Raw genomic sequence first — 15,757 nt, 5'->3', positions numbered from 1 at the left:
GCAGCCTTAAACAATATAGGACTGTCAATGGGTCAGTTCTGCCCAACTACCCAAACTGAACCAAACCAATGGTTCTGGTTCAATGATTTTATCACAATTAATAATTGGGCTGATTCTGGTTCTTGTCTGTCTTGAAACGATTCTGACTAAAAACTGATTATTTTATTAAATATATAAGATTTTCTTACTTTCTTATAATTTTTGTCATGTTTTATGTTTGAAATTAGAGATTTGATAGATAATATTAGTTAAAAATATTTAGTTTATTAACATATAAATAATTTAATATTTTACTATCATTTTTATTAAGGTCATATTATCAAAATTTAAAATTTAAGTTATTATTTAAATAAGTAATTAATTATAATTTTCAATATAATCAAGTCTAGACCTGATAGACATATTTTAGTCCCGATTGATAACTAATTTGAGACTAAGATCACCTTATCATGACCTAGACCCAACTCATTGACAGCCCTAAACAAAAAATAAAAGAGATGTTCCCAGCTATAAGGTGTTGTCCACAACGTTATGACTTATGATGCCAGACTCTAGACCTAGGTGAATTTTGATGATTGGTTCTCCATTATTCAGGTATTTGAGAGCTTTTGGGGGTAGATGAATCATTAAGGTAAATTATAATAGAGTTCGACTATGATATGGAAAAGATATTATAACCGAAAAACTTCTCACCAGTCAATTGGAATTATAAACATGGTAGCAAATTAGGTGTCATTTACATGGTTTTTAAAACCAAACCGATGACTGAATCGATTAGGGGTCTGGTTACCAGTTTGAACAGTTTGACCGTTTAACCCGAACAGTCGGCCCATTCTAACAAAAAAAAAATGAAAAACAGTCAACCATTTGACCGGTTAACCAACTGGTTCAGTGGTTTGCTGACCAAAATCAACGATTTTGGGGGAAAATGGAACCAGACCCAACTTTTCTAGTCCAGTTTTGAAAACCATGGTTATTTATCAAAGTTCATGGGTGGGTTTTGATTGGTCAAAACTCTTATATATATAAGTACGAATACATGTGGCTGGTTTCTTGAATTTTCACTAGACTAAAATGCTCTATCTCTTAAGTTTGAATTAGAAAAGGAGCAATGGTAAATATGTAATTTTGTTTTCTTATTTAATGCTTATTACAAAAGAGACACAAAACTCTATTCTTTTTGTTCATAATTGTAAAAAAGTCAATGGCAATAATGTTATTTAACATTCCCATTTAATGTTAGTTAGGGAAAATGCACAAAAATCCCTTTTTTTTATTAATAATTGAAAAACAGTCCATGGTAATAATTGAAACCTCCCTTGAAGTTTTTGATTGTTGCCCAAACTTCCCTTGAAGTTTGGTAATTGCAACCACCTCCCGTAAACTTCTTGACACTATTGCAAGTAGACCGCCTTTATAAAATCATCTAACAAGACGCATGAAAATGCCCAAAATGCCCATGTAATTATTATTAAGGCTGGTTTATACATAAAAAACAATATAAATGTTATGAAGAACAAAAAAAGAGAGTTCAAAGTTGCAATTTTACCTTTGAGCAATTGATATGAAGGGCAAATTTGGAAAATATATCAAATAAAAAAATATTAAAAGGGATTGTGGTAGTGGTTACTATGAAAATTTGGAAAATAAACATTTTGGTCAGGAGTAACTACATGGGTATTTTGGACATTTTTGATCTTTGTGTTAGAAGATTCTAATAAAGGATCTACTTGCAATTATATCAAAAAGTTCATGGCAATTGATTGCATTTACCAAACTTTGTGGAGGTTTTAGCAATTTACCTTTTCATTTATTTAAATTTAAAAAAAAAAAAAAAACTGAAAGTACATCTTATGTTCTCAATAGCCAATGTTAAGTCACATTAACCAACATGAAGAGATTTTCAACTTGCAAATGGATGAGCAATTTATTCTTTAAACTATTTTCTTGATTTTTTTAAATATTTTTAACCTATTTTCATTGGTTCAATTCTTGATCATTAATGTAACAGATGACTTTATCTTCTTTATTTCCCACCATATAGTGGGTTAATTTTTCATTTCCATTACCTTAAAGCCCACATCATTGGATGGCAAGATATTTGCATGTGTAAGTAATATTTTTTATAGTAGTTCATTGTAAGGTTTCCAGTGGTTGAAGGAGTTGAAGTTGGATTTATCATATAGAAGTTAATTCTTGCAAAGGAACGAGAATTAAAAAAAAATCTAACGAAAGTAATTGATAAAATTTATTAATTTTATTAATGAACCATAATAAGAAAAATAAGAATTTATTAATGATAAATAAGAATAACAAGGATTTTATTAATTCTTGTTACTATTACAAGAATTTTATTTGGACACACCTTTATATTAAAATCAATGTGATAAATAAGAATAATTTTTATAGATGTGAAAATATAAAAAAAAATTGCAAAATATATTATATCACAAAATTTATCATGTGAAAAGTACACACACACACACATAAAAGTTAAATGTGATTATATTTACCATTTCTCCGAAAAAAATAATATTTACCATAACAAAGGCTTCAGTCTAGGCCCAAGACCAACCCACACCCCAGCTCATGTTACAAGCCTGAGACCTGCCCACACGAGCTCAGCCCAGACTTTCCAAGCCTAATGAAAATTTTTAATTGCATAAAAATTTTAAAATAAATAATATATATTAGTGAAAAAATGCACTGCAGAAGCCCAACCTGGGCCTCATTGCTCGATGAAAATGAAGATCATTCCTACAAGGCTTTGCTTAGAAAGACAAATCTAGTAGTACTTGAGTTAAACTCATGTACTAGCACATGCATTGACACGTGAAAACTCGTAAATATTTATATATTAAGCTTTTTTATATTTTATATAAATTATGCATAATATTAAGTATAAATAATTTAAGAATATATATTATATTATATTGGGGTTTGGGTTGGGTCAGGGCCAGGCTTCAAATGTTGGGTCCAAGACTCGTCCAAAAATTTCCACCTTAATATGGACCCAGGCCAGGTTTTGTACACAAAAACCTGGGCCTGGGCTGGAGGACTTCTGGACCGGACCAAGAATGATCACCCCTATTGGGGGACAAGATAAATTCTATCCGAAGACGACTTTATCCATGGTGGAGAAAAAGCTCTCGACTACATGGAGAATTGGCAAAAAAAAGAAAAGAATCACATGGAGAATTCGAAATCCAGAGTTCCAGTTACCAAAAGCTCTCTCGCGCGCGCGCGCTCTTATTTACTTCCAATTTACTTACCTCTTCCCTACTTTTTTAATCCACTATACGATCTTGTATCAAGTTTAGTTTGCTTTACACATCATGAAGCATTTAGTAGAGATAATCAGATTTACTTGGCTGGAGGCAAAAGATCTAAACCCTTTCAAATCTAGGATTATGTATCTTGTTACATTTCTGCACCAATTTCCAATCAAAAAGTGCGTAAGACCCTTTCCGGAACAGATGCCAACTAAAGAAAAAAAAATATTACAGAATCGATTATATTTATCATCTTGATCCAAAAAAAAAAAAATCCCGTTGCATTCCGTTCAGCAAATATTAAATGATTGCACAAAAGGACAAAAAGGAACTTCATAAGGGCAGAAACTCACTATACAGAAATTATGGTCTTACAATTAACCCAGCAGCTGTCAGCATGTAGAATGTTAAGTAAACAGAGTCGCTCATATTTCTTCATAAAGGCCATCTCAAGCTCTTTAGCTTATGAAGAATTACCACACCTCAGGTCTCTTGTGAAAAAGGGATGTCTTAACGCTTCCCTTGCTTTCATTCTCTCTGCCGGGTCATAACGAAGAAGACCTTGCAAGAGGTCAATTAGATCTCCTGCAGAGTGATCCACGTGCTGCATTACCAGGTTCTACGACGCCAAAGAAAAATAATAAAAATTGAATGTACAAGAGGACAGAAAAAATGATGATGCCACAGGAAACTAGATTTTGAGGTGGTTATTAAAGTGAACAATAAAATGAAATTCACAAGCAGAAAACAAGGTTAGTTGGTTGCTGTCTCAATTCGAACTGAAGTCTGAAGATTTATAAGCTTAACAAAATTTACATGGCTAATAAACAAAATTTTACTAAATAAAAAAGTTGAAAATGAATGGTACTTGCTAGAAGAGATCAGAAAACCCCATTTTTTTCAGGTTGTCACAAGTATCGATATAAAAGCCTGACCACATCTTAGTAGCTTTTTGCATAGCATTCTAGTTTGGATCCTCTCAACTCAACGGTTTTTGGGAAAATCTGGAACCAGGTGAATAAAAGGGATATTTGACTGATTCCCAGGTCGAATGGTTTCACCGCGACAGTTTTAAATTACTGGTACATTATTTATATGCTTAGAAACGTGTAGCCTTGGCTAGTTGCCGCGGATGTTAACTTAATTCGGTTTAGAAATTCAGTTAACTGAAAAAACCGAATTAACTGAACTTTATTGTCTATAATATATAATTTATATTATATACTATATTGTCTATAATATAATAAAATATATGATATTATATTATACTATGTATTAAAATATATAATTTTTATATACATTGTATAATATATATTTTTAGTATATTATATATATTAAAATATATATAGTGTTGAAATTCAGTTTTAACTGAAATAACTAAAAACCGAACCAAAAATTTTGGTTTCAGTTATTTCGGTTTTGATTCAGTTTTTCATTTAAAATTTTAATTTATTCGATTCGATTTTTAACCAAATAAACCGTTTGCTCACCCCTACCAAGAGTACGATTAAGTTGCCTTCATTGCTTCCAATCACACCTCCAATTCCTAGGGGTGGCAATCTCTCACCCAACCCTTTGAGCCCACCCAATCCGCCCATTTACTTGGCGGGTTGGAAATTGATTGATCACCCATTGGGTGAATCTAAATGGGTTTGGTCGGGTCGGGTTGGGTGATGAATAACCATTGTGTTAACCACTAATGATACAAATATGATTTCCTTAACCATTTTTCTTTAATTTTCTTCATTTGAGTGAAACAGTTTAAAAGTAATGCATTAATTTTCTATTTATTATTAACTAAAAGTAGTTTTGACTCGAATCAACTTAGTTCACCCAAATCGACATAAACCCAAATCAACAGTGGTTTGGTCAAACTCAAAACCCAAGCGTAGTCAAATAACTTCAAGTGGTTAATTGCTTTTTATTCTCCTTGTAAAAATAACATGGATGTAATGTGATTTAAACCTTCACCAATTATGTAAACAATAGCTTCCATGACCACCAAACTACAACTAACTTATTTGTGGAAGTGAGTTGGTTTTTACTTTCAAGAACAAAAATATAAGATTAATGGGTTTGAGCAGGTTGGGTAGGGTCAAGGCGGGTTTGGGTTGAACCCAACCCATTTAATTTTATATAACTAGGTTGTTAATGGGTTGGTATGTTAGATGGATTGGGTTTAGGGGTTGATTCGAGCCAAACCAAGCCAAATAGTACGAGGCTCGAGCTTGGCTCGCAAAGGTAGTACAAGGCTCGAGCTCGGTTTGAGCTTACAACCATGAGCTCGAGATAGGTCGGCTCAAGCTCGACTTGAGAAAAAAAATGTTTTACAAAAATAAAAATATACATATAAATGTTTTTTATTTGATATTTAAAAAAATAAGAATTATAATAATTAGCTACTATTATATATAAAAAATAAAAATATTATATCTATAATATTTTTATTATATGTATTATTTTTTATAATTTTATATATTATTATTATTATTATTATTATTATTATATATGTAGCTATTCGAGCTTGGCTCGAAACTCAATTGAAACCGAGCCAAGTCGAGCTCGTAAAGAGCTCAGCTCGTGGCCATCCCCAATTGGGTTGAAGCTCAACCCACCCAAACCAATTCCTGATTTCCCTGGGTTACCAAGGCTACAGCCATCAAAATTGAGCTTTGACAAAAGGTTCCGGAGGAGGTCTCCAAACAGCAAGTAAAGACTTCTTTGCAGTGGAAGAATCAGCCACTGATCTCCAATTTCGACAAATATCATATATGGAGGCGGCTAAGATATTCAATGTTTCTACCTAATGATCAAAATCTCAGTAACCATACCAAATAATCCAAATTATATGAGATTTATAGAGCAAGATTTTAGAATACCATCGAAACTGCCCCTTGATAGAAGATATTGAGGGAGAATTCTGGAAGCAACAAGTATATCCAATCTTACCAGTTTAGGGTATAATAGTTGCCCTTTCAGCAGCCGTATGAAAAAGCCTTGAACTGAATTGTGTTTGCACTTGGTGAAGAACACTTCAACTAATATATACTGAAGTTTAGATGGAACTCAAAATAAAGAAGCAGAAACGAAAACATATTAGATCAGCTACAAAAATCTTGTTCACCATTTCAACTCTATCAAGGGACCATATTTCACCATTAAATTATGAATCCTTGATATCTTTCTTCACTACCCTGAGGCCCAAACCAATGTCCTTTTTAGCATTCCCCCAACTCATTCTGAACCCTCAACTTGCATCAGATCTTGCTTTTACCAGTACAAGTTCAACGCAAATGCTCAAAACCATCCAAGTCTATTTTCCCTCATTTTGTCACACACATTAAAGCTCTCCTGATTCCCATGAATGAATCCATTTTTAAATCTATGCTTTGTAGCCTTTCAGTCTTTGTCATTGATCTATCTTTAACATTTTTATCTCCAATACACATTATGGATGTGATGCTTTTTTAGTGTAATCTGAACGGTAGAACCAATCATACAACACTACAAATGCACCTTGACACTTCATTCACCCTATTTCAATTGTGTGACCAACATTCTCTGCAATCTGCCTCCTCACGTCCCTATGGATAATCAAACCATAATAGAAATGGTCACTTAAGGTAACTCCTGGTCGCCAATCTTAATTGGATCCTCAATTCTACTATTATCCTTGTTGAATTTGCAGTTTATAATTTTTTCCTTCTTCCCATTTATCTAAAAAACCTCTGATTCCATATTAATTGTGCACTGAGTCCACTTTACTCTCATCAATCGATACAGATACTATGTTGCCAGGTTGTCAGCAAACACACTACCTCATGCAAATGAGTCAACTTATCCAATAAATTATGAATAGGTTAATTGCTTAAACTTGATGTAAACACACTATACAGGAAATCCATCTTCCAATATTCTCAAACTAATAGCTACATACCAATGTATTAACACATGGAGGCATGATGTGAAGCATTCCACTACCTGAAGGTGTGAGGTGTAGTTCAGAACGAAAGAGGTATATTTGTCTACATTCTCTAAGTCCTCTTCTGCATGCTCAAAAGTTTGGTTGAAAATGACCAAATACAATAATCAATTTTCTTTAACTAAAAGTCCTAAACTTTATTTGTAAAACTCAAAACTCACCCAACAGCCATGACCAAAATTACAAAACACCCACTAGGAAGAAGATGAACTAAAAAACAATAATTATCCTACAATTGATTTCACATAAAGAAGAAATATATATGTACTACATTTTATTCGAATAAAAACTTGCATTCATTCACAGCGGATAATGTAGAGACAGGGATAGTGAGAGCTAAAGCTGTAACTTTACCTCTTATTGTACCATTAATTCTTTATTCTTTTGGTTTGTACATTACTAATTGCACTACAAGGACAGAAGTGCCCTTTTACCTTTCATTAATATAAATATTACTTTCTTGGTGTGTCCTTTTACCTTACTGCACTGTCATTAGACCTGGCAAAAAGTTGACCCAACCAAACCCGAAAAAACAGTGTTAGGGTCTAATATTTAGCAAACTGAATGTGAGAATGACCCGACCCGACCCAGTAAAAACTGGGTTGGGCTGGGCTGGGTCATGGGTCAACCCGCTGACCCGATTGTCAAGTCTAATTGGGACTATTTATGCATTGTTAGAAGTTTCCACTCTTCAATTTTTTCTATTTAGTCTTTACTCTTTATTGTTTACTCTTTAAATTGTTAAATGTTCAAGTTTTTTTATTTTATATTTGGAATTTTAAGGTTAATTCCTTTAATTTTGACATTTTTCATATAGTTTTTCTTTATTTTTTTTAATTTCAGTTATTTTTTGGGATGACCCGAATTGACACATGGGTCAACCCTAACCCAGATATTTAGGGTTAGGGTCGAGTATTTTGATAACCCAACCCAAAATCAACCCGAAGTGTCTTGACCCAACCCAAACCCGACCCACCCAACCCAATTGCCAGGTCTAACTGTCATAGTATCACAGGTTCACAGCAGGTTCGATTCTCTTGGTTTTGATTTCAGTTTTTATTCTCCAATTTTCAGCATCAGATTGGGCCTCTCTTTTGGCATTTTTTTGGACTGGTATATGTTTCTTTCTGGACTGTTCTGATCAAGATAAGAAATCCTATTTTTCCTGGACTGGGACGTCAGTCATGTTAGTATATTGGGATTTTCTCTCAAGTAGCTAATCGGTTTGCTCTAAAATTCTAGATCTGGTGTAGCCCTAGGCTGTTCCTTCAGCCCCAAAAATTTGGTGAAGATTGGACCTGATTTGTAGGGTTTTGATCCCCTATCTTGTTTGATTCATCTGTGAACCTTCCTTTTTTTTACTGTGAACAGAATTGCTACTGGTGTTCAGCCTGTTAGAGGTTGTTTTCCCATTCTTATTTCTTACAACGGCATCCGAACAGGGTGGTGTGCTTCCTATCAAGTTTGATGGAACAACCTATGCATTATGGCAGTTCCATTTTCAGTTCTATGTCGAGGGAAAGGGGTTGTGGGGCTACATCGATGGAACCACTACCATACCTGAAGCAACTGATGCAAAAAGGCTGCAGACTTGGAAGATTAATAATGCTCAGATTGCATCCTGGATCCTTAGCTCAGTCACTACAGATGTTGCTTTCCCTATGAGGGGTCTCCAAGGAGATGCATGAATACCTGGAAAAGGTTTATCAACAGTCTAACATCTCACGACAATATCAGATTAAAACTGAGATATTTTTCTACAGTCAGGGTAAGAAGTAAAATTACAGCTTTAGCCCTCACTATCCCTGTCTCTACAAATAAGTGCTAGATGTATTTATTCAAAGAAATATTGATGAGTAAAGCAGCAACTTCTCAGACCACCTAGTAAACTCTCAAGCATCATGTGCTTCTCAAGGTAATAACAATAACAACATTTCTGACAAAATCTAGAGAAGAATCACAGCAACTCCTAGTTACATTCCTCAATCTCCTCTCAGTTTTCCTAACTGGAACTATGAAGCCAAAGAATTTAGAGATTCGTTACAGAATAAAGGGTTATAAACCATCACCAGAGCATATTGGAGTTTCTTACAATACAGAAGCAGAACAAAGTGGTAAAACAATTACCTGGAGGCGGGGCAATTTCCAAACTGCCCTCATGCTGTCCCTTGAAGTTGCACCTTCAGGCCAATCCAATCGTGCACCCCTCTTGAAATATTTCTCAGCATGGTAGCTGCCAAAATGAATGTCAAAGAAGTAAGACACAAAATTGAGAAGGTAAAACATACAAAAAATCACACTTACTCGGCTCTGGCCACCATATGGTGAGGCAGTGGGCCCAACACTCTCTCCATCATAGCAAGATGTTCTAGATTTTCATGGGTTTGGAATAGGGCCTCTCCCTATACATTCAACAAAGAACATAAGAACAAGATATTCATACCTTAGATTCATAGACTCAATTGGAATTGTCAAATTACCACAGAAAAAACAATTACTCATTGATAAATACACTGTTACCAAGGTTTCAACTAGCCAATGACTAGTTAGATGATGGCCATACAGATTGAAACATCAACCAGTTAGCTGATGGCCATCTCAGCATATGCATTTCTGCCACTCATTCATGTTGGTTCTTGACTGCCCAAGCCCAACTAGGGCTGCAAGTTGGGCCGGGTTAGATCGGGTTGAGGCCAACCCTAGCCCAACCCTAAGTTCTAATCCCCAACCCGACCTTCAACCCGATCTACCCGTGCTCAGGTTGAGCCCAATCCAACCTGGGCTGTGCTCAGGTTGCATATCAGTCTTTATTAACTTCAACGTTGCATCAGTATATCAAAATTAGGCATATTTTTTTGTACATAACATGTAACGTGAAGTGCTGAATGTATTATGCAAGCTACACCATAATGAATGAAGTAAGTGAATTTCAAACATTTTCCAATCAACAGTTTTTTTAATTGTTTTCTCCAATTTACCGTTTAGGAAGTGTTACCCAGTATAGACATCTAAATAGAAACAGTTAAATACAAACTAAAGAGAGGCAACAGTTTTTCCTTCTTGACAAATAAATGACAACTAATTAAACTTTTTAAATTGATTGCAAATATATAAACTCGATAAAGAAAATGTAATCAGTTCAACTTAATTTACCGAACACAGTTCAACAAGTATGCAACCCACACTCCACAAGTCACAAGGATAGTTCCATCCAAGCCCTGCAGAAGAGAATATAAACTGACTGTCAGACCACAACTACAAATAAATGGTGAAATGTAAATCTCAAATGTAGCCAAAAACAATGAACAAACTGTATAAAAAAACATTACCCAAGATAACTTCTGGTGCACGGTAATGTCGTGTTGACACCACATAGCTATGATCTTGATGCTCAAATGTAGTACTCCCAAAATCAATGAGCTTAATAGCACTGCACTTGGGCAAATTCTTGAAATAGGTGCCATCCTTTGTGGGTCGTGCCAGAAACTAGGTCACAGCCAAAAGAAAACACAACAAACACAAGTTATAAGAACTTTAAGTAACTGTACAACTTGATGAGCACAAATCACTCCAGTGACTCCACAATTTGGGAAAATATAATATGTTGCTTAAAAAAACATTAGGTACATTAGTGATTCTTAGGCCTTGTTTGGCTGGGCTATGAATGGGGTCTTAAAAGCCATAAAAGCTCAAAAAAGATCTTTTATGGTTTGGTAAGGTGTTCTTTGAAAGCCACGGCCATGTGGAAGTTAATCTCAAAAAACCAAAATCAGGAAGCTTCAATTGAAGCTTTGTTCCATTCTACAATGAATGTTAAAAAATAAATAAATAAAAATGGAACCGCTTCTTCCTTTGTACAACCAGTGGTTCAACTAATCTGGGTCAAACAGGTTAATCCATAATATAATAATTAAGCAGTATATAATAAAATATAAAAATATATATAAATTGCAAAAAATTATAGACATTTTGCAAAAAAAAAGGACATGAATCTAACATTATATGCATATCATCTTATACAAAAATAAGTGTGATAAATGAGAACTAATTTTATTAACGAAAACGACTAAAAATACAAAAAACTGAGAATCAATGTCTAACTAGTGGCCATTGATTGGACAAATGGTTGATCAGCTGATTAAGCTCAATTGATCAATCACCAGGTCATTGATTGAATCAACATTTTTTTTTTTTGCATCTAAATGTTTTGGTGAATAAACAGACCTGGAAACATAGCCATTTCACGGGTCAATCATTCCAACTACTCAGTTAAACTGCAAGTTGAAAACATTGCTAGAACTTTGAAACCCTTTTTTTTTATAAAAGATAACTTTCATCAACAAAAAGAGGGAAGGATATATAGGATGTATAAGAGATACATCTTACCATTACTTGTGTGAATTAGTTACACATAATTTTGTTAGATTTAAACTGGACATAAACCATTTTTTTTGTTGTTGAGTCATGAACTGAGCAGTCCAACCATGTAGTTAAATTGTTCAACTAACTAAATTAAAAATTCAACAAAAGAAGAAAATACAAAAATAACAATAAAACAATAAATATTATAGATTACAACAGACTTACACATGTATCTAAGGTAGGTACACATGTATCCATGTTTGACGACAATTATGAAGATTTTTTTTTATCAGTAAAAATCTTTCATTAATAACAGAGAGATTAAGATATGGTAACATTGTTTGACGACAATTATGAAGATTGTTATTAATATGGCACCCAGAAAACCTGTTGGTCATTTACCACTGTTACGAGGTGAAAAGAAAGCATTTGGAGAACAACGTTACCAAACAAACTTTCCAAGCTTTTTCTTCATCTTTTGAATCCTAAGGATCCTTTTGAGCTTTGAATGATCTTTTTAGATAGTCCAACCAAATGCCACCTTAATTTTCAATAGAAAGTCCAATTATTCAAAAACCAATACCTACCTTATAATCAGGCACCTTAACATAGTCGGAGGAAACAAGAAGAATGTTTTCTGGCTTGAGATCGGTGTGAATGAGTCTTAGATCATGCATAACTGCAAGGATAACAAATGGAATGAATGAGTCAACGTTAAAATAATGAGTTTACTCAAGATTCTCAACTGCCACACTTGTCCAACAGATATTAACAAAAATTGCAATGAAGGGAGGAAATGAAAATGCTACTCATAATGGAAATGCTTGAATGATGAAATGGGGTAGCACTGATCGACAAGGGCTGCGATTCTTTGGCCGGTAAGGGAAGAAAGAATTGCTAGATTATTCAAGGACGAGAACCATTCTAAAGAGACATTGACTGAGAACATCACAATGGAGGCGGTACATTGGGTTAAAACCTTACCAGTTTTTAACCTCTATTTGGTGGATGATTTGATTAAAGTATAGGAGTTTCATGCTTCATCAACCTTGGCCATTAAGTCAATAGCCTCAATTTGGACCCCTCCTTCAGAGAGCAATGTTAAGTTGAACTTTGATGAATGCAGCTTTGGAAACTGAGGGAAATCAGGCATTGAAGGTGTATTTAGACACCATGATGGCACAATCTCATCACAGTAATTGGCCATACTCTAAGGATTAAGAATACGAAGAGATAAAAATTAGAACCAGCCAGTGCTAGAAGGGGATTCAAAGTTTATTGTGGGATGGCTTGAAAACAAAACTGAGGAACTGTGGCAGTGCCCTCACGTAATGAGAGAAATCTGTTACCTTGCTAGAAAGGTAGGAGCAACAATCAACAAGATTCAAAGATCTATCATTTTTTTTGGCAGATGCCTTACCAAATAAGGGGTGGTCACCAAGACACAAATGTATTTGGGGGATCATTCCTAGGAAGGATGAATGAAAAACGTAAATCAGAAAATTAAAAAGAAGATGGGTTACGTAGTCTTATTATCCAAAACTGAGGGATGCCGTGATGGGATTCCATGCAAGCAAAAACTCTGCATACACTCTGAAAGAATGGGAATCCTGCCGAACATTGGGAACATCTCCCAATGAATTTAACATACACGTATGGGAGATACTATCAATGTGTTGCAAGATGCCATGTGAGCAGAGATTTTGCTAGCAGGAGATCTGGGCTGAGGGATGCCAAGCATTTTCTTGTACATGACATACATTTTTTCAGAAATTAACAAAAGTTCCCGTTACTGAAAAAAATGGATAGAAGTGATATTTAAGACTCAAATTGCCATAAGAAAGCACTCAAGCACCAAATGAGATGCAATATGGGAAAGAATGGTGCAAGTATTGTCCACACACATGCTACAGACTCCAAAAGTTGTCTGCCAAACTCCCGAACAAGATCAATGGGAAATGAACGGTAGCTGTTTTTGCGGAGAAAATCGTATAAGCTTGGTCCAAGCTTCTCAAATACCTGTTAAAACCATTTAAATTCATCCGCAAGTTTTAACTCGCATAATATTCAGTCGTGGAGGAAATGCACCGCCCTCCAAAATGAACCAAAAATACCAATAAATACTTACAATACAAATATGATTACGATAGTCAAACCAATTCCGTATTTGCACACAACTGCAAAGAATAAAACCATTTATACCAAATTCACCTTAAATGGCTACAGCTAAAAAGGGATGGAAAATGATAGATTACAAATGTCCTACCGTCTGCCACCAACATCATGTTTTGCAAGCCTCTGTAGGACATCAATTTCAATCATAGCAGCTTCACGATACTTGTGAATAGAGCGCACTATTTTAATTGCAACCAGTTCTTTGATTTCATAATCCAAACATTCCAGGACTTGCCCAAAAGTTCCTGCAACAATTGCACCATTAGAGAATGAGATAAAGGAAAGATGATCCCAGAAAATGGCGTGAGAACAGAGTTCCCCAGTTTTTAAGTTTAATTGCAATAAAAACATGTGCACGGGAGAAAAAATGAAGTACTTGGCACTGGAAGAGAGTCAACAGGCAAAACAGAGAGAGAGAGAGAGAGAATTGGAAAAGAATGAGTTCAATGATTGAAAAACTAAAAAACCAACCTTCACCCATTTTGTTAAGGATCCTATCTGCATGTACCAAAAGCAAATAATAAGGTACAAAGAATTAATTAACAATACAAGAAAAGTATACAAATTTGTGTATAATTACAGCGTCGGTTCAAAGTCTCCCCAATGGCAAAGACATAATGGCCATCTTTGTCGTCATTTCGCCATGGAGGTGATCCATTGCGAGGCATTCCCTTGTAATACAAAGAAGAATAGGCATAGCTGGAAACGGCCCCCGTCACATATTCTTGGCCACAATATATAGCTGGAAGAACCTGCACAAATCCAACCACTCAATCTAGCAAATGCATCAAACCCCCCACAATTTCCTTTTTTTTCTAACAAGAAATTCAGCTCAAAAACACCATCATAGTTTCATACAAAAAGTTGATAGAATGCATCGGGAGAATGGCAACTTTGAAAAGAACTAGGAAGGCGAGGATAAAATAACGCCAGCAAAAATTCAGATTTAGCAAGAAAAGGCATTCCAGTAATAATATTTAAAATATACAAAGACAGATCCGCAGCAAAATAAACAAACAAAACAAAAGAAAATAGATAACCAAATTGAAAAGATATCATTTATATGTTCAGAAATGAATTCTAAAATTAAATTCGAGCATTATTTGGATCATGAAGGTTTTGACTTCTTAGGGAATAAAACAAAAGAAATAAATAATAGGAATAAATAGAGATCAAAATGTTGAAAACAGAATTCTAAAATTTGAAGTATCATTTAGATCATGAGGTTTTGACGCCTTAGAGGATTAAAATGGGGAAAAGGAAACAATTACCGACAATTTCTTTCTTTTTTTTTTATAAATCGCTGACATGAAACATTAAAAACGAAGAACGACACTTAGGGTTACAAGCAACAAAATTCTACGAGAAGCCGATGATAACTCAGGAAAAATAAAGTAATTTATGAGGAAACAGAAGAGAATCGTACCTTGGAAGGAGGAACCGGAGGCATGTCCCATGTTAATCTAGGCCGTTTTCTTGGGCGCTTATCCATGTTCGACTGAGAAAATCCGTTAATCCATTCTGTCCCCATTAAAATTTGCCCCTTCGCAGATAGAGGAATTAAGAAGTTGCAGAGAGAAAGAAGAGTGACAAATAACAGAGACGAAGATCTGATGAAGAAAAACCAAAACAAAAATTTATTTTCTTTTTTACAATTTTATGTATTAAAAAATATACCAAATAAAATTGAAGGATAAAACCAGCAATAAAGTTGGCTTTTCGTAACCCTAGTTTTAAGTTTTAAGCGAGACGAGAGCTATACCTAACCAGACCCGCAACTAACCGTAGTTAATATTGGACCTTAAAACTTATCCAGACAGTAGATCTCCTACACTTTCACATGTCTAATTTCATGGATGGATTGATGCCGACAGCCAGCCTTGCTGGTCAATACGTGTCCATTTGGATTGCAATGTTGGCACACTCACGTAAGATGGATTCTGATCATACGATCCATCCACTTGAA

General features: G+C 34.7%; 1 protein-coding gene across 5 annotated transcripts; it reads right to left on the bottom strand.

Annotated features, from left to right (window-relative positions):
- Positions 1-3,372: 3,372 nt before the first annotated feature.
- On the bottom strand, positions 3,373-15,555 carry LOC148868188 (serine/threonine-protein kinase AFC1-like). Of its 5 annotated transcripts, none has more exons than XR_016107347.1 (13): positions 15,218-15,555; positions 14,372-14,543; positions 14,263-14,289; positions 13,883-14,036; positions 13,745-13,793; positions 13,521-13,635; positions 12,204-12,295; positions 10,584-10,740; positions 10,408-10,472; positions 9,559-9,656; positions 9,382-9,487; positions 8,815-8,946; positions 3,373-3,891 (listed from the first exon to the last, which is right to left on the bottom strand). XR_016107347.1 is itself a non-coding variant. In XM_088970416.1 (12 exons), the coding sequence occupies exons 1-12, from the start codon at positions 15,320-15,322 to the stop codon at positions 3,736-3,738; spliced, it is 1,296 nt and encodes a 431-aa protein (XP_088826542.1). In that variant the 5' UTR covers positions 15,323-15,555; the 3' UTR covers positions 3,373-3,735. The 5 variants fall into 5 exon arrangements, 2 of the variants coding, with proteins under 2 accessions (XP_088826542.1, XP_088826543.1); XR_016107348.1 differs by having other exon boundaries at positions 3,373-3,857; XR_016107349.1 differs by lacking the exon at positions 8,815-8,946 and adding an exon at positions 7,254-7,318 and having other exon boundaries at positions 3,605-3,857.
- Between the last annotated feature and the right edge of the window lie 202 nt (positions 15,556-15,757).

The sequence above is a fragment of the Nelumbo lutea genome, chromosome 2, assembly GCF_056320005.1.
Source record: "Nelumbo lutea isolate HS-2025 chromosome 2, American lotus-T2T, whole genome shotgun sequence".
NCBI classification, from domain to species: domain Eukaryota; kingdom Viridiplantae; phylum Streptophyta; class Magnoliopsida; order Proteales; family Nelumbonaceae; genus Nelumbo; species Nelumbo lutea.
Note: the sequence above shows the minus strand (reverse complement) of the source record. Positions and strands in the feature narration are given on the sequence as shown.